Raw genomic sequence first — 26,766 nt, 5'->3', positions numbered from 1 at the left:
ATGTCTAAAGTGGGTGTTGCGGCTCCCCGGGGACCTTGTGGAGAACTGGAGATGGAGATGGGGTTGTCCCTCATATAGGTCCAGTGGCTCAGAAGGGCAACAGGAAGGCCACCTGCCTTTGTGGGGGAGGAGGAGTAGCAGGTCGCTGATAGGGTAATGACTGCCCAGGTGGTTTTACCAAGGGACAGGAATTTTGATGAATGGGTTATTCTCCCAGTGGTTGGGGAAATGCCCAGCAAGCCTGTTCAGGGAGAGGCTACAGATGAGGTGACTACAATAAATCAGCCTGGGTTTCTCCAAATTGACCGGTGTGCTGTGTACGTGTACCTAGCCTGGGGTAAAGAGGAAGTGATTCATTGCTGCACTGCCTAGGAAGGAACATATTTCAAGCTGCCCCTCAGTGCCTTTCTTCCCATCCAGACATGGTTGGGGACACCTTGTAGGGCCACGCAGCGCCCCTACATGAGAACCAAGTATTCTGGTAAACTTGTTAGTTCAGGCTTTCCTGAGGTGTCCTGGACAGGCAGCCTGTGCAGAAGTGATTCTTTCTGAGCAGCCCTAGGATGCTTAGGTGCAGCCTCTGCCTCTTGTGATGCTGTCTACCTAACTTCCTGCTTTCCTGAAGTCCTTGGCTATCCCCACTTGGTAGGACTGAACTGACAGATAAGAAACTGAGGCCAGGGCTTGCCTTGAGTTACAGCTGTCTAGAACTGCTGGTCCCTGGACAGCCACTCGCCACACTACAGGCCCTGCTCCTCCAGCCAGGCCACACGTGTGACTTAACCACTATCATTCTACAGCAGTGCGATGTCTGGAGAGCAGAGGCCCTTTATTAGGTGGGAAGTCTGAATGCAGACTGGGGGTCTGTGACAGCCACTGTAGGAACTGATAAAGCCTGGAGTCCCCCACCTGAGGGCAGCATGGGACCTGCGGGTAGATCACAGCCTCTGGGCCAGCTGGAACTACAGCAGCCAGGACAGCTAGAGGCTCCACATCACCAGAGGACCAGAAGAGCTTTCAGGACTCAAGGTGTTTAGTTCTCTGAGGACTGGAGAAGAAGCCACTGGACACCAGAGTTAGAGTGACCAGATCAAGAAGTGAGGAAGGATGCAGTCCCTTTAATGTGTTTCCCTGGGCAAGTGGTCACAGCACTACCATAAAATCTAAGGAGGATGCCACGAGGTGGAGGTCCTGGCACTCTCCCATGGGGGTGGACAGAGGTAAAGGGGTCAGCAGCAGGCGCCAGTGCGGGCAGTCAAAGGCAGGGCAGTGGGAGCACATGGTGGCTGAAGGCAGGAAAGGGCAGCAGGGGCTCCCAAGAAGGAACCGGGCTGCAGAACCGTTTACTAGGCGCTGAAAAGTGGCCTGGGAAATGTTCTTGGAAGACTCTCCCTGAGGTTCTGGAGGAGGCCTGGGCACTCTCCAGGAAGAGGCTGAAGGAGCGCAGCTCCTGTGGCTGTGGCCATTGGGCTGTTAGCTGGGTAAGGAGGCCTGCAGGCTTCGCTGGATGACAGGAGAGCAGTCCTGCTGAAATGTAGCAAATAGAGCTGGCAAGGCCAGGGGAGGTGCAAACTGTCATCAGTGGTCACTTGGACGCTATCCGTCAGGCAGGCCAAACTATGGTCTGTGGCTCATAGACAGGAAGCTGGCTTGAAGACAGAAACATCAGCCCTCTGGCAGAACACTGGCTTTAGTTCATGCCCCAGCCTCAGCGCAGACTGGGAATGCACTGTGGAAGTCTTCAGTTCTTTCCCAGGTGGGTAACTGGATGCCTTGTATTTTTTCCATCATCAGATCCCTCTTTTTGATGGTGGGATGATACTGACAGCTGTCAGGTTTCCATGAAACCTTGGCTGGTATGTTGGTGCACTTAGTCTGCATTTGTAAGGCAGAGGCCAAAGACCCTGAATTCTAGGTCGGGCTGGTCTACATTGCAGGTTCTGAGGCAGTCAGGGCCAAATAGTGAGACCATGTCTCAAAATAGAGCCCTTCTAGACCCACCACCACCAGAAAACCCCAAACTCATATCTTCAGTTCCACAAAGGGTAAGGGGCCAGGCCTCCGAGCTTCCTGGGTACAGATTCCAGGCATGAGCCACCACACCCGCCACAGCCATTCCTGATTGTGTTCTTTCCACTCCCTTGGGGCTGCTGGTGGTGCTAGGGAGGTGGAGGCACAGCCTATTGGCATGCCCCGTGAGATGATTGTTAGTCCCTGTGATTGGACCATGAGAACACCTGGTGCAGGCTAGGGCCATATGCACGTGAGGAGGACTCCAGCTCTGGCCCTAAGTGCCCCTGACCCTGAGTGACCTTTCAGTCTGGATGGCCAGGGCCCCACTCCTCTGCTGTTAAGGGAAGAGCTCCTCACAGATCCTGCGTGTGTCCTCGGGTGCTGTCACTGTGTAGCCCACAGTTCTGGGGTCTGTGAAGATCTCATGATCATTGCCACCCTGCAAAGACACAACAGAAGCAGTAGGCTACAGTTTGTTCTGGTCCCTGGCTGCTGCAGCCCCGATGTCCCTAGCTTAGGGAGGTTTCTTCAGATAATTTTCCCTTCGTTTCCAAGAAAGGAATGACATTTTAGTCACACTGAGCAAGAAGTTTAACCTTCTCATGAACTGAAATCAAGCTCAGAAAAGGTAATTATGCTCATGAAAAGCACCAGACACCTTTGTGAGGATCTGGCAAAGGCTTATGTTTTTAATGAAAAAGAACAGCAAATGACAATCTCAAAGCTATCGATTTGTCTTTGTGCCCAGATTCCTCCCGAAAGTCACAAGGAGTGTTGGTGGGGCAGGTACCTAGAGTAGGGTTGCTCACACCCTGCAAAATGAACACGGCTGGTCAGTCACATAGGGTTACTGGGTATTTGAAATGTGGCCAGTAAGAGGGAAACTGAGTTGAATTTATTCGATTTGAGTGGTGTGTGTACACATGTTCCTATGTGTGTGCATGCATGTGTAGGGCAGAAGTTGACTGGCTATCTTTCTCAGTTGCTCTCTATCTCATTTCTTGAGACAGGTCTTTCACTGAACCTGGACTTCACTGATTTGGCTAAACCAGTTGGCCAGGGAGCGCTAAGATCCACCTGTCTCTGCCTCCCCAGTGCTGGGATTATAAGCACACACCACTATGCCTGGCTTTTTACATAGGTGCCGGGTATCTGAAAAGGTCTCTCACTTGGTGGCAAGCGTGACCATGAGCCACCTCCCCAGCTTTGAGTTTAATTATCATCACCATCTTCACCATTTCAGGAAGTCAGACTACATAGCTACATCACCATCATCAATCACCATTTTAAGGAAGTTAGGCTACATAGCCCAAGCTGGTCTCAAATTTAAGATTCCTGCTTTGGTTTCCTTTGGCTAGAATTACAGACACAAGCCACCATCACTGATTTAATGGAATTTAAACGTCCCTCAGTGCCACTTGAGAACAGACAGAAAGACAGAAGACAGGGTGGCAGGGTGGGGCTACAGAGTAGGCAGCAGTCTGACAGAGTCCAGTGGTAGGCAGAGATGGAGGGGTTGGCACAGGGATGGGACTATAGGACTATGGGACTATAGATCTGCAGGATCTCTCTGCAGAGTGGACCACAGGCTTTTGGAAGCTGCTTTTGGTACAAAGCATCTACTCCAAACTGCAATGACTAAAAGCAGGGTGAAGCCTTCATATCCTGTCTCATCCCTAACTGTATGAGTGTCAGGCACCAATCCCGTCTCACAAGTTTAAAAACTGGAGGCAATAAGAGTGGCTGTCCTAAACTGCAATCACCCAGGATTCCTGGAACAGCAAAACTCTCCCGATAGAATCACCCCCCCAGAGGGGCAATTATCCACCGTGTGGGGCTATGCCTGGAACACTCCTCCTGAGGGCGAGTTTATTCCCACCCGGAGAATTAAAATAGGCCGGATCACACCTTTCTCCCTTGAGCAGACCTCCTCCTCCCTCCTCCTCTCCCCAGTCTGCCCTTTAAACCTAAACTCTGTCAGTTCCCTAGAGGTGGACTTGTGTCACAGAGCCTGGGTTTTTGTTACAAAACTGGTTATGAATGGCTAGGGATGGAGTGGGGGCAGAGAGAATGATTAGGAGGTTCCTGACAAAAGCCACTACTTTAGAAGAAAAAACACAGAAGCAAAAGGCTTAGACTGGTCCTATGCCAGCTGCTACACCCACCACTGACCCACACAGCAGTCTCCATGGTCCTGCTTTGTTGGGCCAGGGAGCGGCACCTGTGAATGTGGATGGGAGCTGCTTGAGGAACTTACTTTAAACGCCAAGGGTAGAAAATCAAAACTGGGCCGCCCCTAATCCCAGCACTTGGGAGACAGAGGCAAGCAGATCTTCATTAATTGGAGGCCAGCCTGGTCTACATAGTGAGACCTTGTCTCAAAAACAAAGCCCAGGCTGTACAGAGCATGGAACAATGGGTCTGGGAACTGCAGGGTACACAGGCTGGACATGCATGTTCCCGATTCTGCTAGAACAAGCTCAGCCACCCCAAGCTCCCAGAACAAAACTATTACCAAAGAAGAGAAGGAAGCTGTGCCTGGGAATGGGCCATGCTATCCCCAAGGCATCTGGAAATCAGCCTGTTACTATTTAAATCCTTAAAAGGCCCAAAGTCTGAGGATGGAAAGGGAGCCTGGGATTAATGAGCCCTGATTGCCCTCCCAGTCTGTCCAGTACAATGCCAGTACTGTCCACAGTCTATGGGACCCTTTTCACAAGGCGGATTCAGAGCTGCTGCATGGCCAGCGTGTACCCCCTGTGCAGACAGCCACCACAGCAGACTGATTCTCTTTACACTTTAGCTCAGATTCTCATTGCACTGACTCCAGGATAAATTTTACTATGGGCTTTTAGGTGAGGCAGGCACAGAGGTGAAAGGGACTATTCTCAAACGGAGCAGCTGCCCAGAGGTCAGGGAATCTGACAACAAAACACGCCTGCCCACAGGTGTGGGCAGTGGCGATGGTGGCAGCGCATGTCTTTAATCCCAGCACTCAGGAGGCAGAGGCAGGTGGATCTCTGTGAGTTTGAGTTCAACCTGGTCTACAAAGTGAATTCCAGGATAGCTAGAGCTATATAGAGCAACCCTGTCTCAAAAAAAAAAAAAAAAAAAACAAAAAAAACCAACCAATCAAACATAAGACTTGCTGCAGGCAGGGCCCAGGCTAGAGTCCTGAGGTTTTGAATGTACACCTAAGATGAGTCCCAGTTTTCCCAATCTAGAACTAGTATGTGGGGTGCAATATGGGCTGGGCTGCAGGCCCTGGAATGAAGGTCAGGCCCGTGGATGGTTTGAAACTTGACCACTGTTCCATTTCTCTAGCCAGTGGAGCAGGAGACAGCTATGAGCCAGCCTTGGCATGACCATATATCCAGGAAACACTGATTCTGTGACCCCAAGAAGTCAACTGCATACCAGAGGTCAAAGCCTGTGCCTCTCTGAACAGAAGAACCAAAGCCTGAACAGCAGTGAGGGGATGCTTCCACCCTGAAGAACCAGTCTCAAGACGAGTAGCCCATGCACTCTGGTATTCAGGAAGGCAGGCAGGCAGGCAGGGACCCAGGAAACCCCTGAGCTAGTCTGAGGACCTCTAACCTAGCTAAAAACCCTGTTAGTTCAGGAAGCAGACAATGGAGAGCATGGGCTTACCCAGATTCTCTTGGTAAAGGACTCCTGAAAGAACTGGGTGGAGAGAACACATTGTATGCTATCCCTGGCCCTCGAGGGCAGAACTCAGTCCAGGATGGCAGGGGCCAAGTACTCACCCAAAGCATGGCTGAGGACAGTAGAGTGTGATTTCTGAATTACACACTGTCTAGGAAGGTGCCAGTGGCCAGGTAACCCTCTCTAGGGCTTTCTAACAAGCCCTACCTCTCAATCTGACACAGCTGAACCTTTCTGCAACATTCTTAGAGGCTGAGCTGTGCTATGAGCAGGCTCTGTAAAAAAGATACACTCCTTGGGGCTGGAGATGGTTTAGCAGTTAAGAAAACTGCTACTCTTCCCAGGGACCTAGGTTTGACTCCTAGCACCCACATGGTGGCTCATAGCTGCTTGTGAAACCAGTTTCAGGGGACCTGACACCCTTTTCTGATTTCCACAGGCAACAGGCATGCAAGTGTACAGATTCAACATGTAGGCAAAACACTGATTAAAAAAAAGAGTAATCCCAGACTACTTAAATTAGTCAAGCTCTGAGACCTCCTAAGGCCTTGTTTCATCCTCACATGGTTCCTTTAGAAGGGGACTCATGCCCACTGGGGTTGTCAGAGACACAGGCTTGTGAGTCTCACTGCTGTGGCAAGTGGTGGGGTCATTTCCGGTCTGGGTGATTTACCATCATCACCCTTTGACTACCCTGAGCTGGTTTTCAAGGCAGATGGGCTCCTCAGATTGTGGGAGGGTGAAATGCTGCACCACTGAATGGGAGGGCCCTTTGCAGGCTACAGCAGGGAGGAACAGTGTAGGGGCTGGGAACAGGGAGCAAGTTCACTGAATGTGCAGCTCAGGCTGGATCCTGCAGGTACTTGAAGACCAGATCCTCTGCTTTCTCCATAAACAAGACTAACACTAAGCCAGTTCTGTGATCTGGGAGACTTGGAGAAAAAATTTAAAAGAATCACATCTTGGAGGCAAACCCCCCATTCCCCTGCCCCCCCTCCCCCCGCCCACACACACCAGTGACTGCTGTAACTTTTGTCTTTCAGACCCGTTTAAGAACTTATGAGCTGACATGGAGAGAGACGACTTTTCCATCATTAGTAAAAACCACAGCACAATATTCTACTGTTCTGCTCTCTGCTAACAAAAAACTCCACAGACGGATGCATATGGGAGGGCTGACCGCCATAATGATGGACAGCACCTTAGGTGCCAGTCCAGCTCCCAGCCCAACCCTAGCTTGCTCCGTGGACGCACAGCTAGGTTGCTCAGGACAGGAACACACAGGCAAACGCAAGGGTGGCTAATGTTCCTTACTCACAAGAATGTTTGCAAATGTCTTCAATCAGAGTGCTGCCCACAAGAAGCCTCTGAGTGTAGCCCTCTGGCCTGAGCAGCTGAGTGCCCAATTATTTCCCCTGGGGAGCCACTGAAATCAGGCGTGTGACTTTGTTTCAGCTGGGTCAGCTGGCCTTTGGGGCCGAGGAACATTTAGGGACGGGCAGAATCTTATTTTTTCACTGTTCTCACAGAGGCCACCTATGTGTCCCAGCAGACCCTGATGGCAGAGGCTGTGCTGCTGCAGCAGGGAAGCTACTTGGCAATTCTGTCCGTTTGGGCAGGAAATGGCTTTTCATTGACAAAGCTCGGCTGAAAACCAGCAAAACCACGAAAGAAAAGCTTGCTGGGTTTGTGTGTGGGATGAGGAATTTGAGACAGGATCCCATTATGTAGCTCCTCGGTGACCTCAAACACATAATCCTCCTGCCTCTGCCACTCAAGTGTCAGGATTATAGGAATATACCACTACACCTGGTTCCATTTAAAATAATAAATGAAAAAATGTAAATAACGTCAAGGCAATGCAAGAGTTAAGTGGTTCTCTGCTCTACTCAGCAAAGTCACAGCGAGGCTTCTGGACAGCACCGCCGCAGGGCTGGGGTCGGTCGGGTCATTTCCAGAGAAGTCTTTTGTGGTAACATTTTGGAGAATGGCTGTGCTGTGCTATTTTAACCTCAGACCAAGGCTGCTTTGCTTCAGACCGGGCTGACTTGGAGCTATGGTCATGGTGGCCTTGGACTAGGACTATTACCAGGTCAGAGCTCTGCTACTGTGAAAAACTCCACACGCTTAAGCAGGTGCTGACATTTATCTGGAGGCTGATCCCCTGCAACTCATAAGGTCCAATTCAGATAACCAGCTGCCCAAAGAAACCTACCAGCTGTCCTACCTGATAAGACCCAAACTACCAGGGCACTGTGACACTGCCGCACCGTCCCCCACTTAGAAGGCCTCTGTAGTCTCCCTGCCGGCTTGCCTGCTATGGCTACACTGTAACATGCCTAATCAACTCTGCTTCTACCCACTCTGGTGAAGGGACTCGTGGCTATGTATCACTGGCCTAGCATGCTGTCCTGCCACAGCATATAGTACTGGGTGTTAACAGATCGTTCCCTTCTGTAAGAAATGGGAGCCAGGATGCTAGAGATACAGCTCAGTAGAGTGCTTGCCTGACACACACAGAACCCTGAGTGTGACTGCTAGCAGTGCATAAACTGGGCGTGCTGGTGCAAGGCTGAAGCACTGGGAGTTGGAAGCAGGAGGATCAGGAGTTCACGGTCATCTTTGGCAACATAGGGACTCTGAGGCCAGCTCGGCTTGACAATGAAATAAAAAGCAAATTAACAAACAAAAACAAATGGCACCTACCTAGGCCCAATGACACAGGCCTATAACCCAGTTTCTTTGGAGGTTAAGGCGGGATGACTAGTCGTTTGAAAGACCAACTTGGACTTTAAAGTGAGTTCAAGGCCAAAATGACAACTTAAATAATCCCGACCTCAAAATAAGAATAAACGGGCTAGGTAAGTAGCTTAGTGGTAGAGTTCTTACCTAGCCCTGGGTTCAATTCACAATACTGAAAAGGGGTGAGTGGACACCAAGTCAGACAAAAGAAGCTTCCAGATATTCTTTAGATCCACAGCATAATTTCATTAGCTTAATTTTTAAGAAGACTTTAAGCCAGGTGGTGGTGGCACACACCTTTCATCCCAGCACTTGTGGTGCAGTGAATCTGTAAGTTCAAGGCCAGCCTTGTCTACAAGAGCTAGTTCCAGGACAGCTGGGACTTTAAACAGAGAAACCCTGTCTCAAGGAAAACAAGAACAACAGAAAGACAGCAAGTCTGATGTGACTCTTTCAAGGTCTACATTCAAAGTGTTATGTATTCCATAAAATTGATCATAAACCATCATTAAGAAGGGTAAGGACAGATTCAACACAATACCCTTCAAAATCCCAGCAAAATTCTTCAAAGACCTCGAAAGAATGGTACTCAACTTCATTTGGAAAAGCAAAAAACCCAGGATAGCCAAAACAATCCTATATAATAAAAAGAACTTCTGGAGGCATCAAAATCCCTGACTTCAAACTCTACTACAAAGCTACAGTACTGAAAACATTGGCATAAGAACAGACAGGAGGATCAATGGAACCGAACAGAAGACCCGGATATCAATCCACACATCTTGAACACCTGATCTTTGATAAAGAAGCAAAACATATCAAATGGAAAAAGGAAGGTATATTTAACAAGTGGTGCTGGCATAACTGGATATCAACATGTAGAAGAATGAAAATAGACCCATATCTATCACCATGCACAAAACTCAAGTCCAAATGGACCAAAGACCTCAACATAAAGCCAGCCACACTGAACCTTATAGAAAAGAAAGTGGGAAATACACTTGAACGCATTGGCACAGGGAACCACTTCCTAAATATAACCCCAGCAGCACAGACACTGAGAGAAACAATTAATAAATGGAACCTCCTGAAACTGAAAAGCTTCTGTAAAGCAAAGGTCATGGTCAACAAGACAAAACGACAGCCTATAGAATGGGAAAAGATCTTTACTAACCCCACATCAGACAGAGATCTTATCTCCAAAATTTACAAAGAACTCAAGAAATTGGACACCAAAAGATCACATATCCAATAAATAAAATAGAGTACAGACCTAAACAGAGAACTCTTAACAGAGGAATCTAAAATGACTGAAAGACACTTAAGGAAATGTTCAACATCCTTAGTCATCAGAAAAATGCAAATCTAAACAACTCTGAGATTCCATCTAACACCTGTAAGAATGGCCAAGATCAAAAACATTGATGACAATTTATGCTGGAGAGGTTGTGGGGAAAAGGGAACACTTCTGCATTGCTGGTGGGAGTGTAAGCTGGTACAACCCCTTTGGAAGTCAGAGTGAGATTTCTCAGAAAATTAGGAAACAACCTTCCTCAAGACCCAGTAATACCACTTTTGGGTATTTATCTAAAGGATGCTCAATCATGCCACAAGGACATGTGCTCATCTATGTTCATAGTAGCTTTGTTTGTCATAGCCAGAACCTGTAAACAACCTAAATGCCCTTCAATCAAAGAATGGATAAGGCAAATGTGGTACATTTACACAATGGAGTACTACACAGCAGAAAAAAATAACAACAGCTTGAATTTTGCAGAAAAATGGATGGAGCTAGAAAATATTATTTTGAGTGAGGTACCCAGACACAGAAAGACAATTATCACATGTACTCACTCATAGGTGGATTTTAAATATAAAGCAAAGAAAGCCAGCCTACAAACCACAATCCCAGAGAACCTAGACAATAATGCAGACACTAAGAGAGACTTACATAGATCTAATCTACATGGGAAGTAGAAAGTAGAAAAAGACAAGATCTACTGAGTAAATTGGGAGCATGGGGACCTTAGGGGAGGGCTGAAGGGGGAGGGGAGAGGCAGGGAGGGGAGCAGAGAAAAATGTAGAGCTCAATAAATATCAATAAAAAAAAAGAAGGGTAAGGAACCAAAATAAAACAAATTAAAAACAAACCCAAATGGGCATGGCGGCGCACACCTGTAATCCCAGCACTCGGGAGGCAGAGGCAGGAGGGTCTCTGAGTTCCAGGACAGCCAGGACTACATAGAGAAACCCTGTCCTGAAAAACCAAAACAGCCAGAAATGGTGGTTCACACCTGTAATCCCAGCACTAGAAGCTGAGGCAGGAGGATTACCATGAGTTAGGAGCCAGCTTTTACCACCAAGAGAAAAAAATATGGAAATATAAACTCAAGGCTAGCTTCTGTACTGCTTCCCTTTGAGGATGTGGCATCAGATTCCCCCATTGGAGACAGTCCATGGTACTAGAATGCTCTCTAATCTCAAGAGCAGGCTTCTTCCCAGGACTGGCTCTTAATTCTTTTGGATCTATACTAAACAGTGTGATTACTGGATCATATTAGGTTTTTTTTTTTTTAACAACTATTCAGATTGGCTGCACCATCTACTGTTCTGAGGTAAAGGGGCACTGACTTCTACCTTCTTTTGTGTGTCTGTTAGTAATGTCCAGTCTAGTGGAGGAATGTGACTCTCACTGTGGCCAGAACTTATGATTCTTATGATCTATGATTACAGATATCAACTCCCACATGTCCAGGAGTCCACTGTGTGTCTTCCTTGGTGCAATAAGTCTTCAAATATGTTAAATCAGTTTTTTTTAAAAATTATTTTCTATGTATGGGTGTTTTGCCTGCAAGTATATCTGTGTACCAGAGTGTGCCTGGTACCCACAGAGGCCAGACAGAACAGACAGAGTTAGATTCTCATATAACTGGAGTTCTATATGGATTGCGAGCCACCATGTGGTGCTGGGTTTTGAATCTGGGTCTTTGGAAGAGCAGCCAGTGTTCCTTCCACTGAGTCATGTCTTCTGCCCCTTAAATCAGGTTCTTACTTTGCTGCTGAATTGCAGGAGTCTCTGATGTATTTTGGATGGACAGACATGATTTGTGAGTGTTTTCTCACACTTCACAGGCTGCCTTTTTTGGGTTTTGTTTTTTGAGACAAGAGTCTCTCTATATCTCAGGCTGGCCTGGAACTCACTGTGTAGACCAGCTTTGCCTTGGGCAAACAGATCCACCTGCCTCTGCCTCCCAAGTGCTAAGATTGAAAGTATGTGCCACCACCCCCAGCCACAAGCTGCCATTTCCTATTGAGGTTTCTTTGCTGTGCAGTGGCAGTATTTGTCTAGTCCAGGCCTGCTTGTTTACATGGCTTCCTGTGCCAGTACTTTCGGGTTAGCCCAAGACAAGTATCCAGAGGCTGCTTCCTGTCTTTTTTTCTTTTTCTAGGAGATCTGCATTGTCAGGCTCACAGATAAACAACCAAACACAGTAAAGCCACAGTCCCCGTGGTACTTGCTGAAATAGAATTCACAGTCTGACAATGGAAGGATAAACAGCATACTCATACAGTGCAGGATTATCCATTCTTAACAAAGAAAATGCTTCTTTTTGTTTGTTGTTTTTTGAGACAGGATTTTTCTGTGTAATAGTCTTGGTTAGCTGTCCTGGAACTCACAGAGATCAGCTTGCCTCTGTCTCCCCTGTGCTGGGACTAGAGGTGTGCGCCACCACTGCCTGGCAGCAAATGAAATTCTTATTGCTGTTTGTAAGGACGGATCTGGAGGATGTTACACTAAGTGAAATAATTCACTGTCACCAGGGACCCTGCTGGAGGTAGACCTCTGACAGGGCCGGTCTTGACAGAGCAGCCGCCAAAGGGACCAGCGCTCCATAGCTACAGCATTTACAATACCTTACTGGCTTCAGAATGGCCACCATGCTCGAGCCAGAATCTTTACAGCAGAAGCCATGGGCAGTGCAGGGTGGGAGGCGGAAGGGCATAGTAAGAGGCCCAAGCCCAATCATAGGCAGTGAGTAGCTGGTACTGAGGCTCCTCTTAGGCCTTGGATGGTGGTAGCAGACACTCATTCAAGGAGAGCCTCACAATTATGCTAAATGTCTCTGAGGAAATGGCTTCATTGTGCCCCTCGCTGGCACTGGCTCTCCTGTGTGATACCCTAGGCAGGTCCTTCCTCCAATGATCCCTGACCAACCCTGAGGATCAGACTCAGGTACTTCCACATCTTATGTTTATGAGAAGACCCTATTATGCAATCTACAGTGAACATGGTAGCAGACTTAAAGAAGGGTAATAAAGCCACAATGGTGAAGGCATTGTTCACTTGTTTTGTTTTGTTTTTTTCTATACAGGTCTTGTGGCTGGTCTTGAACTCCCAGAGATCTGCCTGCCTCTGGGGTGTTAGCACTGAAATGCAGAGGTTCGACAACAGGTGATCTGAGAGCAGCCTTAAGTGGGAAGTACTTAATTCAAGAGGCAGACTGAAAATGACCTATAGTCTTTGCTTCCCCAGGGTCAGGGCCTCAGAGCTCTAAGGGAAGGGAGGCTAGAAGGTTCAGCAGGTAGAGTGTGAGATGGCAAAACAGCCTATTGGAGCTTTCCCTCTCCGAGTCCAAACTGCACAGGAGACTTTCCTACTTACCGGCATAGTCTTGTCTCCAAAGAAATAAATGGTCTTGTAACCATCATGTTCTAGGTGTCTCAGGCAATACCGCTTGTCCCACCCATCAGGAAAGACGTCAAAGCTGATTTGGCCCCCTGCAGGATAGGAAGCGGACACACCAAGAAGGTGAGGCTAGGGAGGGCTAAGGAGGGCTGGGAATGGGGCTCAACAGTTAGAGGGCTGAGTACAACCCCAGCACAGCCTAGGTGAGAGGAGAGCGGGTAACACCTTTTGGAAGATAATGCAGCTTGCTTGCTTATCTATCTGTCTATCTACTTATATTTTGATATACTTGTTCACCACTTAATGCTACTTATGGACAGGTTCTTTGCTGTTTTTCCCAGAATTATTTCATCTGGGTCTAAGCGATCATCTCTCTTAGTGCTTCTTCAGGGAAGAGACTTACAAGTTTAAATAAGGTAGGCTTAAGTAAAAACCTAATAAGGGCTTCCCTTATGCAATGGAACTATCTGGCGTTTTAATATACCCTGAGTCAGGCATGCAAGTGCATACATGTCATCCCCACATTCAGGACCCTGAGACAGGAGGCTTATGGTGAGTTCAAGGTCAGTCTAGGCTTTATGTGAATTCCAGGCAAGTCTGGACTACAGAGGAAAAACCTAGCTAAGCCAAATCATCAGTGGGAAATCTAAAAGCAGGCTGTATGAGCTCATCCTGGAGGCAATAGGCTCACTATATGAAAGATAACTTATGGGTAGGTACCCCATAAAATCATCCATCTGTCTACCCATCCATCCATGTGTATGGGTGTTTTACCTGCACGTATGTCTGGGTACACCATGGATGCCTGATGCCTGAGGAAACCCTGGAACTGGAGTTACAGATGACTGAGCTGTCATACTGATGCTGCAAACTGAGCACATGTCCTCTGGAAGAGCGGCCACTACTCAGCTGCGGAGCTAGTCCTCTAGCCGCCACTTTTCAAGCAGCAAAAAACTAACCCACCAAAGGGGGGGACAAACAAACTGCAAAACATTTTCAAAGTTATTAGAAAGGCATTCACTTAACAGTTCAGGAATTATTAAAAAAATCTTCCTGACGTGTCTGACATGTGGTTCCTTTGCAAGGCCATGTGCTGAAACTGGCAAAGCTAGAGAGCTTTAGGTCCAGACTGATAGTGTGGCCAGGAGAAGTGGACACGTTTGAAGCATTTAACAGGTAAAGATACACTAGACAGACAGCTCAGTGGGTAAAGGTGACTGCTGTCAAGACCTGAACTCAGTCCCCTGGGGTCCACGTGGTAGGAGAGAACCAACTCTCCACAGCTGCCCTGAGACCTGCACACATGTGCCCCACCCCCAACAAACTGAAAATATAACAATAAAACTTAACAGGTATCTGCTACCAAGTGATGACAGAAGTCAGGTCAGGTCTCCGTACCAGTGACACCACAGGCTCAATGGTGGTCAGCACAGGCTTTGTGAGCCTGATTCTTGCTCTGGAAAAGCCACCCACTAATTTCTGTGGTTCCTTAATAGTCAGGATTTCAAGACATCTTAGTCTCCTTCATCTGAGAGGCTCACTGTCCAGCTCTCCTGGAGTTCAGCAAGACTTCTCTTCCATACAGAGGTGTGAAACTTTTACTGTCCACACAGCAAGATACAGCTCTTCTGTGTGAGAGAGAAGAGCAGGCAGAAAAGTACTGCTGGGTGCAGAGGTAGAACCAGACCCAACAGCATGGAGCCACTTCCTGGCTTGTGGGTATCCTGCTGCGGCTGCTTGTCTACAGTCTACATTCTGCCTGTGTAACTGTGGTACCAGAGTACAAAGTAAAAAATCTACACCAGGATTAACATGTGGTGGCCTCACGCCTTTAATCCCAGCACTGGGGAGGCTGAAGCAGGTGGATCTCTGTGTGAGTCTGAGGCCAGTCTGATCTACAGAGTGAATACAGGACAGCCAGGGCTATATAGAGAAACCCTGTCTGTAGCTCCAGTTCTAGGGCATCCACATCTTCTTTCGGCCTCCTTGGACAGTGGACGTGTACATGGTACTCACACATACATGCAGGCAAAACATTCAAACATAAATAAAATCTTGAGAGAGAATAATAAGTAAAAGTTTGCAGTTTGCAGAGGAAGACTGGAAGCTCTTCCTAACCCCGCATCACCTTGTGAACAGGGCACAATCAAAATAAAGCCTACCTAATACAAAAGAGGGAGGGGGCTATAAAAGATCATCATTTACCACTGGCTGGATGCTTTTGGGGCTCCTCAGCTCACCAGCCACTTCCACTCCTGGGGGGTGCTTTGCCTTTTCTTAGCAGCCTGTCTACCTCTACTACAGTGACTCTCCCTCCATCTCTCCTCCTGGCGGCTCCTGGGATTTCCACCTACCCTACTCTGTTTTTCTCTTAAACTAATAAAATTACCCTCATCGTTCCTTCTGAGTCTGTTTCTAAGTTTTTTTTTTGAGACTAAGAGTCCTATAAGGGAACCTCAGTTTCCCCAGCAGCAACCTCCCCACCCAGCACAGCGCTAGGCACTGCGACAGCCCACCACACGCTCTAGCACACAGGGACCAAAGCCTGGGGATGCACCGTACCTATGGAGAATGTGAGGCCTTTCCCTGCAAATTCCTTCCTCAGGTCCTCGACGAATTTCTGTCGTATATTTTCTTTCTGAGAGATACAAAAAGACACCAATTGTCCATTACATCACAGTGTAGAAGCATTTTAAATACTGCCCACAGGCTACACGGTTGGGCTTTTCTTCTCAGACCTGGCCGTTGTCCAAGTGTGTCCGAGAACTTACTTTATCAAGTTCGTAGAACTCAATTCGTTCTTCTTGGCTGCAGCTTCTCCCAATAGGGGACACGTTCAACATGCCATTTCGGAATTCAATGAAAGTTCCCCTGGGCAGGAACAGCATCAAAATACAAAATACCTTATTTACTCAGGCAACATTACATTCTAGAAGCAGGAGTATGTGACCCAGGTTTCTCATGGATTGTACACCTTGGAAGTTACAAAGTATGACAGACTCAAAATGTGGCTAACTCAGATTGAGATGGATTTAGCATGGAAAAGGAATGGAATCATCTTTATGGTGTGCGCATGTGAACGTGTGTGAAAGCACAAGCGGAAGCCAGAGGTCTCCAGCGGTGTCTTCACTGACTGCTCTCACTGAGTCTGGAGCTCCCCAATTCAGCTACAGTGCCTGCTCAGCAAGCCCCACCGGGGGGCTAGGGGGTAAACTCGGGTACTCAGGCTTGAGCACAAAGTTTTCTACTGGCCGACCTACTTTCCCAGCCTTATTTCTTTTTTGAGCAAAGCAAATGGAGATGTAGTAAGGAAACAAAATCAAGAACTCCCAAGAGGGGGAAGGACCTCAAGGGAGAAATAGTCCACATGCCAGTCTTTGAGACAGGGTCTTACGTAGCCCCAGCTGTCCCTGAACACGCCATGTTGCAGACGATACATGGGATTACAGGCTTGAGGCACCATGTCTCACTAGTCACAATATTTCACACTGACTATTTAATAAAGTGATGTTTTGAATATACAGGGTTAAGCAGGGTGTGCTATTAAAACAATTACCCTGTGGCCCACGGTTTCTACTGCAACTGATCAGGACGTCTCCTTGTGCTAAATAAAGGCTGGAAAGGACCCCAGCATAAGGGTACTTGCTCCTTCAGCAGTCTCACATCTGTTTCTGAGGCATCTCTTTTGTTAGTGAGCTCTTGAGGAGATAGATGTCATTAAGGGAGGACCCAGACAGGTTCTGAGATTATGGTTCACAGAGCCTCACTAATCACTAAGGAAACTATTCAGAGGCAGACTGCTTATTCAGGCTTGATGTGACCACAGAAAATGAAACATGCCAACGGTTTAGTTATTCCAGGGAAGATAGCTAGAAACTTTTTAAAATCATGTTTTTAGTTTTAGACTCAGAATACATATTTAATTTTTTGTTTTTAGAGACAGCATTTCTTTGTGTAACAGTGCCCTGGATGTCCCGGAACTTGCTTTGTAGACCAGGCTGGCCTTGAACTCACAGAAATGCGTGGCTCTGCCTCCAGAATGCCGGGTTTAAAGGCTAGCATTTTTACAAATTTATTTTGTGAGGGGCAGGTCAGACAGGCACGTGTGTGACTCAGGTCTTTTCTCTGTGCCATGTGGGTCCAGGGCATGGGTGTCCTGCTCTGTCACTCTGCTTTAGTCCCCTGAGAACAGTCTCTTCCTGAGCCCGGCCAGACTGTGGGCCAGCGAGTCCCAATGGTCCTGTCTGTCCTCCACAGTGCACATGTGACCACGGCTGACTTCTGTGAGGTCTTCATATCTGCACAGCGAGCGCTCTTCCTCAGTGAGTCCAGAACCTCTAATCCCATAATGGGATTTTCTTTAAGCTATGCAGGCCACCCTGAAGGCCTCCTTAGACTTTCAGGTTGTAGGTTTCTGATGCCTTTGTGTGTGTGTGGTATATGCACGTGTATATAATGTGTGTGTGCACACTAGTGTGTGACACTGTTGTCACCACTGCTCCCCAGCTTATCTTCTAAGACAGTCTTTCCTCGGAGCCAGACCTCACTGCCTGACCAGACTTCCAGGAGACTTTGTCTCCACCCCTCATGGCGAGAGTTTCAGACGACATGACCACACTCAGTTTTTATGTGGGTACTGGGGATCTGAACATTGGCCCTCATGCTGCTGTGACAGGTACTTTAACAATAGCAAAGTCCCAAGACCCTTTTGCTTTTTATAAAGATTTATTTATTATGTATAGTGTTCTGCCTGCATGTATGCTTGAACACCAGAAGAGGGCACCAGATCTCATTACAGATGGTTGTGAGCCCCCACGTGGTTGCTGAGAATTGAACTCAGGACCTCTGGAAGAGCAGCCAGTGCTCTTTTTTTCCTTTTTAAAATTCATTTAACTTTATTTTATGTTCATTGGTGTGAAGGTGTTAGATTACCTGGAACTGGAGTTACAGACAGTTGTGAGCTGTTATGTGGGTGCTGGGAATTGAACCCGGGTCTTCCGGAAGAGCAGTCAGTGTTTTTAACCCCTGAGCCATCTCTCTAGCTCCCAAGACCCTTTTTTGAGATAAGGTCTTACTCTGTAGCCCAAGTAGACAAGAAACTCACTATGGAGCCTAAAACGCACAGCAATTCTCCTGCCTCAGCTTCCAACATACTGGCCGACAGCTCTGACTCATCCCATTTTGTTCAAAACAGGGTCTCTCTGTGTAGCCCTGGCTGTCCTGAAACTTGCTCTGTAGACCGGGCTGGCCTCCAACTCAGAGATCCACTGCCTCTGCCCTCGAGTGCTGGGATTAAAGGAGTACACCACTATACCTGCCCCCCCTATTAATAGTCTATAACTTCCAAGATGGCCCCGCACTTGTGATCCTACTGCCTCAGCCTCTCTAGCACTGAGATTACAGGCAGATGCCACCATATCAGGCTCTGTGCTCTTTACATGTTATTTCACAGGATTCTCTCATGACAGCCAGAGTCGGTACAGGTTTCAGTGTCTGGTCTGTACAACATTCCATCACATAGGATGGGTGGGCACCTTTTTTACAACCATCTTCATGTGGTTGGCTATATAAACTATTTCCAAGTACTAAGTGCTGGGTTCTGGTCGTGAGCATGAATCCACCTAAAGAGTCCATGGCACGGCTGGGCAATGGTGGCACATGCCTTTAATCCCAGCACTCAGAAAGCAGAGGCAGGTGGATCTCATGAGTTCCAGGTCAGCCTGGTCTACAAGAGCAAGTTCCAGGACAGGTTCCAAAGCTACAGAGAAACCTGTCTTGAAAAATAAAGAGTCCACTACTTCATCTTAGAAGAGCTTCCTTTGTTAAGAGTGAACCCACCTTTTCTTAGGGAGTTTAATTTTTGCAATGTAGCTCAGACAGTAGTTGATCAGGTCTTGGATCACTGCCTCCCCCAGATGACCTTGAATACTCTAGGTAAACAAAGCATGAGTTATTTGATATAATAGGAAGTACTTTCAAAACGGCTTCATGGCAAACCCAGATCTTCTGACGATACCACCAGAAGCCACAGGCTGACTGAGCCGGGACGGTGACATATCCCGCTGTCCTTTCACCTCTTTCTCATTTCTGGGGTGGAAAACAACAGGCAAAGCACAGACCCCTCCGTCAGAAGCACCTTTTGCTTCATTACTCTAGGATTCGTGTTCATTCTCTTTCACACTTTCCGGGTGGGCCAGAGAGCTTCCTGCAATTGCTCTTAGTATTAAGTACAGCTCCTCTCCCACAGCCCTGGCTATTGTAGTAGAAACACTGGACTAAAGCAGCTTTAAGGCCATTATAAAGATGTAGTCACTATCTGGAACAAGCAACAGCTGTGTGGGGCAAAATTCAAACTTAACAAAGAATACAGTGTGAAGATTCACTCCCTCCCACTGAGTTCCAGCATGTGCCCGGAGGCATTCAATCATTATCACATGTAATGTGTTGTTCTATGTCCCTCTTTTCTTTATTGTTTTTATAAAATTTGAGACACTGTCTCATGAAGCTGCCCAGGTTGATCTTGAACTCACTTTGTAGCTCAGGCAGCCCCTGAACTTTTGACCTTCCTGCCCCAGCCGTGTTGATTTACATGACATGTTAGTAGTAATACAGAACAGGCTGTATACTTAAAAACTTACCTGTTTACACAAAAGCTTCCCATCTTTGTATGCTACCAGGCCATTCTCTGGAAACACATAATCGTATTTCTCAACCACTACAACCAAAACAAGATAAAAACTGAGGATGCATTGAATAGAAAGAAACTTGTCTTTCTCTTTCTTCCTCAACACCCACCCGCAAGGCCCCGCTAAGCACCTGCAGGCTGAGCCAACCTTCTCATCAAGAGGTTGAATTTCGACAGCAGCTTAAGTCTGAGGGATGACAGACCCTGCCTCCAGCCTGTCAGTGTGCAAAGTAAGATGCTGGTCCCTGCCGCCTCCCAACCAGCAGGAAACAAGGAACGAAGAGGACGGCCACCCTCAGCTCTCAGGCTTTCCAGATCAGGTTTGACAGGCTCAATTTAAAAAAAAAATATTATTTTGTGTGTATGTATGCATTTGGGAATGCACATACCATGGTGTGTGTGTGTGTAGGTCAGAAAACAACTTGTGGGGTTGCTTCTCACCTTCTATGTGGGTTCAATACTGACCCTGAGTTAACAAGTACCTTTACCCACTGAGCAATTTCCCCAACCTCAAAATAATGTTTTTATAAAAATAAAAAATTTAAAAAGCTATTTTAAAAAGATGATTCTTATACTGATTTAGATTTGAAGACTAACATATAACCCACAAAAGGTCTGTCTGCCTCTGCTTCCCAAGTGCTGGAACTAAAGGCATGTGTTACTCTGCCCACCTGTTTGTTTTTGAGACAGGACCTCATGTAGCCCAGGCTGGCCTTGAACTCATATTATATACTCCAGCATGACTTCAAGCTCACAGCAAGTCTCCTGAGTGCAAAGACTCGGGTATGTCCACTACACCTGCTACTGCTGACGCAAGGTGAGCTCTCAGCTGCCTTCTAGTGTAAGTGCTTTGACTCTCGCTTATTACATACTTCTCTCAAACACCTAGCTCTGGTACTGTGATACAAAACCTCTCAGAGTACGCTGTAAGTACATTCTGGAGGTAGGGATGGTGATCAACCCCTGTGATGGGATTCTTCTGGGCTACATATGACTTGTTAAGTTACTGATAGCATTTCTAAAGAGAATACCTCCAAGGAAGATGAAGTAAACATGTCCTACAGACTGCAAAACTGACTCTTCCAGTATCTGATATGACCCACAGATTTGTACTTTCAGATAGACATGCCGAATTTCCAACCATGGGAACGTGATGTCCAGGACACAATGGACAATGCAGACAGCCTGGGTTATCAAAACTGTGTGTGGGTGCCTGTGTGCATGCACTCTACTGCCTACTAGTGGTCAGAGATGGTACTAGGCATAAAACAAGGAACTATACTGCCCAATATGTCCTTAGTACTAACATAACCCTAGGACAACAGTGTGCTTTTGTCTATTTTAAACTCATGTTGGTTTGAAAGAAAGAAAGAGAGAGAGAGAGAGACAGAGAGAGGGAGGGAGGGAGGGAATAAGCAAGCAAGCTGGGCAACGGGAATTCCAGCACTTAGGAAGAGGAAGAAGGCAAATCTCTGTGAGTTTGAGGCCAGCCTGATCTGCAGAGTGAGTTAAAGGACAGCCAGGACTATACAGAAAAACCCTATCTCAATAAACAAACAAACAAAAAATTATTTGATATATATTAGTATTTTGCCTGCATGGACATATGTGTACCTCATGGGACTGGAATTACAGACAGTTGTGACCTGCCATTGGGCCTGGGAACTGAACCTGAGTCCTCCATAAAAGTAGCAAGTGCTCTTAACTGCTGCTAAGCCATCTCTCCAGCCCCGCCTGACTGCAAACTCATGACTCCCCTGTCTCAGCCTCCCAAGTGCTTGATTCACAGGAGAGCATAACATACTACAGTGGAGAGAGAACTATTCATTCATGGATCTCTCTGCTCACTGCTTCTCAGAGGCCGGCTACCCCAGAAGCCCTGGGAAAACCAGAGACAAGTAAGACATTGTCTGGAAGACAACAAAGACTTGAGCTTATATCAGAGTGCTCATCAGCAGGGCTGGGCACCAGAATTTTGGTGGGATACTCGCTAAAATATATGTCCAGGTGTTAGAGACCTGCTGTTCCACCATCACCAGGAAAGAAGCCAGGAGACTCTCCAGCTGGGTGTGGTGATTGATGCCTGTCACTCCAGCACTCAGGAGGTGGAGACAGGAGGACAAGGTGAGTCTGAGTCCAGTCTGGGCTACAGAGTGAGACCCTATCACAAAGGCTCTCTAACTTCCTAGTCCTGTGCTGGAGACCCTGGTGATGTGGGGAGCCTAGTGACTCTCATGATGAGGGAACCCTGGAACACACTCCATCAGGGCTACAGGACAAGGTACTGAGACCAGAGGTTTATACAAATTTGAGTGGCCAGCAGAGTCAGGAGGTGGGGCCTGGTGTGAAGTGAGAGCAGTGAGGACATGTAAACACTAGAGGGAGAAGAGGTTCCACAAGTGAGACTTCAGGGTGAGTCTAACTGGAAACCCGAGTCAAGGGTTCTATAAAGATCACACAACTTACTGACTTTTATAGGGTTAAAGCAAAGGCCAAATAATGGTAGAGAAAATGTTTCCCCGGAGAAGGCAGAAAGTGTGCGACATGAGTGGTGGTGGCGAGGGACTGCGGGGACACCGGGCGGCAGGTCTCAGCATCACCAGAGTGGAATTAGCACTTACCATCACTTCCCAGTTGCTCTTGCACTTTCTCAAAATCTGACCCACCTACCACTCCAATTTTGGTCTTCTGCCTCAATTTTTGTAGAAAGCCATCCATTTCTTTTGTAATTTTCTACATGACAGGAAGGAAAACAGGATGATTCTGAGTGATAATAATCAGATGAACTGCAAACTAATTTAGCTCTGATTTTTACACAAGCCCAGTGCTGCTCCTAGGTCTGCAGAAAAACTTAATATTTAGTTATATCTATTCCCACTTGTTTATTCACATATATATGGTTGGCAATAACTTGCTTTTTCCATTTTATGTTGTGGTGACCTTTTAATAAGACATAGATCTAGCTTATTCCTTTTTGTCTGTTTTGTTCAAATGTGTCTGTGTACTGCATGCATATAGTGCCCGAGGAGGGCAGAGACCACCTAGCACCAGAGCTGCAGATGGTGGTGAGTCACTATGTGGACGCTGGGCCCTTTGGAAGAGTGGTCAGTACTCTTAATCATGGCACCATCCCTTCAGTCCAATCTTCTGTTGTTCAAAGGTGTTTTATATTACATCATATGATTTAACACGTCAGAAGTGGGTATAGTGTCACAAGCCTGTGATACCAACACTTGGGAAATGGAGGCAGGAGGATCAGGAGTTCAAGGTCAGCTTTGGCTACAAAGCTGGATTTCCTAAGACTTCTTTTAACAGAAACAAAAACAAACTACAAAGAGGTGAGGTAACATGATGATCGTGGTCTAGAAAGTTACTAAGCAAGAGGAAATGCAGAATTATTATGATGAGATGTCAGCTACTTTTAACCTAAGTGACAGGGCTATGGGCTCTCTGTTCACGATTTCTGTCAATGATCTCTGTGTGAGTTTTCAGGATGCCAGAAATGGAAAATGATGGAGGCCTATGTCCTTTTTTCTTTTTTTGAAAGCTTTTCTCAAGTCCTACTGTTTAGGGATGGAATGACACGTGGAAGAAAACACCCAGGAAGATCATCTTCTACACAAACCGGGAAATGTGCAGATGTCTCGAGTCCATGCTAACTAAATTGAACCCATGCAGGTCATATCATGTCACAAGAACTGCAATAAAAGGTAACTTGTTCTTCCTCTTCCAGACCGCACTGTGATTAGTGTTGTCTAAGAATACACAAGGATGGACACAGGAAAGGCCAATGATAAACAGATCTGCCGCTAAAATATTTTAATCACAGTACCCAGCATATAGGAAAATTCTCTTTCAAATTAGTTTTCTTTTATTGCTACAATTGCTTATGATCATTGCAAGCATATTGTTCCAAATGCCTGAAAGGGAATATATTCTGAATCACCTGGCTTCTCTGCTATTTTATACTTCATGCTTATCTAGCCCCATTTACCTGGGAAACAGCAGCACTTTCTTAATATCTAGTACCTGGGGAGGCTCCACCCTAGCACAGTGAAAGGAAATGACAAACTGGACAGCTAACAGTGCCCGAGGCCCAGGGACTTTCACCATCACAGCTGCTATGTGAAGCTGAGGCAGTCAGGACGTCACTGGTTTCAGTTTCCTTACGTTTGAATGGTAGTAGCTAGTGAGGTGGTGGTGCGCACCTTTAATCCCAATACTTGGAGGCAGAGGCAGGTGGATCTCTGGGTCAAGGCCAGCCTGGTCTTCAGAGCAAGTTCCAGGACAGGCATGGCTACACAGAGAAACCCTGTTTTGGGGGACGGGGTGGCAGTAATAACTGTCCTGCCCAGGAGGAAAGGTGGTGGAAGACCGCAAGTTCAACACTGTACAAAGGCTTAGGAATGGAGACTCCTGGACCAGACTGAACAACAGTTTGTCTCTATAATTTTATTTTTATTATGTATGTACATGCATGTACATGTGCCACAATGTACAAGAGGAGGTTAGAAGACAACTTGTGGGTGTTGGTTCTCTCCTTCCACCACGTGGGTTCCAGGAATTGAATTCAGTCAAGTCCCAAGGTTTAGGGGTAAATGACTCTACCTACTGAGCCATCTCAGTGGCCTCTGGAATAAATTTATTAGAACATAGCTAACGTTTCCATATGGTCTGTGGCTGCTTTTGCACTAAAGTTGAGTAGTTGCTTTAGGCCATATGTTTTACAGAGACAAAAGTACTTAATATATAGCCCTTTACAAAATATGACTTCTGCTTCCCATTCCAGACTAATATTGGCTTTTGTTGTTTTGAGACAAGTTCCCCATAATAATCAAACTCATTATTTAGCCCAGGCTGGCTCTGAACCATCAAATTCTCTTGCAGAGATTAAAACCCTATGCCACCTGTCCACCTTCCTATTGACTTAACTGATAAATGTGTATTGAGCAATGAAGCTAAGTTAGAAAGGGCTCTGGAGAACTTGTGGTTGAATGTCATCCCTAGATAAATCAAATTGTGGCTCAGAAAGGGGTTGGACGGTGGTTTATCTAAAATTAAGGATATAGTTAAAAAAACTTTATGAAAATCTATTACTTTGCAAAGCATATGTGTATGTACAATACCATTTCCAGAAGACAAGAGTTATTAAACAAAAATCCCAGTGCCAGGTGGAGGTTTTGGCGGGAGAGATCTGAGACCCCCAAAACAATACAGGCTTTTGCCATTGCTCTTGGTTGCCTACCCTAACTAGATGTTAAGTCCCATATTGCTGAAGGCACAGCACGCTTTGATTGCAAGACACAGAGAAATCAGGCTGGAACTGACACAGATGGCTTTGGCAGTGCTGGAAGGTGCTATGCAAACCACCGCGGGGAGAAAAGTCATGAATGGTATTTCCCAGTCATGCTACAGCACTGGCACGCTAAGCAATGCATGCTCACTGGTGCAATGGTGGCATTATCGTTACACAGGTAACCAGATCACTTTCTGACTGGGTGTGAGACCTGCTCCACAGGAGAGAATTAATGCCTGTGACAGTAAACTTATTTAAAAGCCTATGACTTAGGAGCTCATAAGCCCTATGGGAGGACCTACTACTGTTGTTTTGCTAAATGGACATCTTGTTAAACTGCCTTTTAAATATTTATGTTTACACCCATAGATTAATGCTGCTCTCGACCTTGGTAAGAAAAGTTTCTTTTTGTAGTGGGCATTAAAGCAGACTTATATCTGGTCAAAGTGGTAAGAATAAGTGCCCTAAATGGGACATTTTATCAACCCTGCCAAGGCTCAGGGAGTTGACCCAGAGGATGAGGCGTCTTGAGAATCGCTGTCTCCTGGAATTATATGGCCATTGTCCTCACGAATTCCCAGCTTCTGCGGTTACCTGCACAAGATCAAGTCAGCTAACTTTCAAGCACGGATGGTGGCTGCAGGGGATCTTGCCTGAGCCTACATAGATAACTACACACATGAGTGTGTATGTGCGTAGCACTAAGTGAACTTCGTGAGCTATTAAAATAATAATAAAAAAAAACCCCATGGAAATGGAAGAGAGATTTGGGGCAGGCGTCCTCAATAGGGAACACAGAGAAGTTGGGGGTGAATTTGACCAAGATACACTGTACACACGTAATTGCCAATATATCTAAGGTTACACACACTTAACAAGGCTTCTGGAGCACACCCTATGAAATCTGAAAGAGGTGGAGTAGACCTGGCGACATTTAAGTTATCTGTGCCCAGCTTCAAGTCTGAATTACTCCTGCTCAATCACCAAGTTGTGCAAAGGAAGTTGATCACAACAACCAGATCTGTGAGCAGGAAGGAAGTTCCCCTGGACCTTGTATGCTCTCTAGCAGAAAGCCTGGGACCCCATCATTGCAGGGGCTGCTGGGAGCGGATCACCTTTGAGGCTCGGCACTGTCACGAATTTCTGTTATCCTCACCAACACCCCATGCAACAGGCAATACACCCGTTTAAAGTGGCTTCAGGGGCTCCGAGAAAGTGATCTGCTCAAGATCAGAGAGCTGAAAGCCTGTCTTTGATACACTAGACAACACAGCCAAAGGTGACACAGCAGGTCGAGGGCCTAAGCTGGTCACCAGTCCCCAGGCCCCCAAAGAAATTCAGACCCAAACTTTCTGACTCTGAACGTTTCCTGCTGGAAGAGCTTTTTGGGTCCCCTCTTCCTCCGCACCCCGCTCAGGACCCGCGTCTCCGGGTCCCCGGACGGTCGTCACCGCGGTCTGGGCGCTGCACAGGCTCCGCTCCACGGCCGCGAGCCTCCCGGGCGCCGCCTACCTGCCGCGGGGCAGTCAGGGTCCCATCCACGTCGAAGAGGCAGAGAGCAGCCATAGCTCCAGTCAGAAGACTCGCTGGCACCCGGAACTGCTCCCGGAACTTCCGGGTTCACGCCGAGGCCCGTAGCCCAAGGCACGATGGGAAGAGGAGAATTCCCTAAATGAC

The 26,766-nt window shown here is 46.9% G+C and overlaps 1 protein-coding gene across 1 annotated transcript; it reads right to left on the bottom strand.

Moving 5' to 3' along the window:
* Nucleotides 1–1,098: 1,098 nt before the first annotated feature.
* On the bottom strand, nucleotides 1,099–26,758 carry Pmm2 (phosphomannomutase 2). Its single transcript, XM_048433173.3, has 8 exons — nucleotides 26,602–26,758; nucleotides 22,415–22,526; nucleotides 19,747–19,823; nucleotides 18,947–19,038; nucleotides 15,880–15,979; nucleotides 15,671–15,746; nucleotides 13,085–13,200; nucleotides 1,099–2,452 (listed from the first exon to the last, which is right to left on the bottom strand). The coding sequence occupies exons 1-8, from the start codon at nucleotides 26,653–26,655 to the stop codon at nucleotides 2,351–2,353; spliced, it is 729 nt and encodes a 242-aa protein (XP_048289130.1). The 5' UTR covers nucleotides 26,656–26,758; the 3' UTR covers nucleotides 1,099–2,350.
* Between the last annotated feature and the right edge of the window lie 8 nt (nucleotides 26,759–26,766).

The sequence above is a fragment of the Myodes glareolus genome, chromosome 9 (genome assembly GCF_982192425.1).
Source record: "Myodes glareolus chromosome 9, mMyoGla1.1, whole genome shotgun sequence".
NCBI classification, from domain to species: Eukaryota; Metazoa; Chordata; class Mammalia; order Rodentia; family Cricetidae; genus Myodes; species Myodes glareolus.
The sequence above is the reverse complement of the archived record's forward strand: the minus strand, read 5'-3'. Positions and strand labels throughout refer to the sequence as shown.

Excerpts from the sequence above, each read along its gene's own strand:
- Pmm2 (XM_048433173.3), bottom strand. The coding sequence starts at position 26,655 with ATGGCTGCTCTCTGCCTCTTCGACGTGGATGGGACCCTGACTGCCCCG. Across the intron at positions 15,980-18,946 it reads ATTAAACTCCCTAAGAAAAG|GGGAACTTTCATTGAATTCC; the intron begins GTGGGTTCACTC and ends GTTCCTGCCCAG. Across the intron at positions 13,201-15,670 it reads AGGCCTCACATTCTCCATAG|GGGGCCAAATCAGCTTTGAC; the intron begins GTACGGTGCATC and ends CCTATCCTGCAG.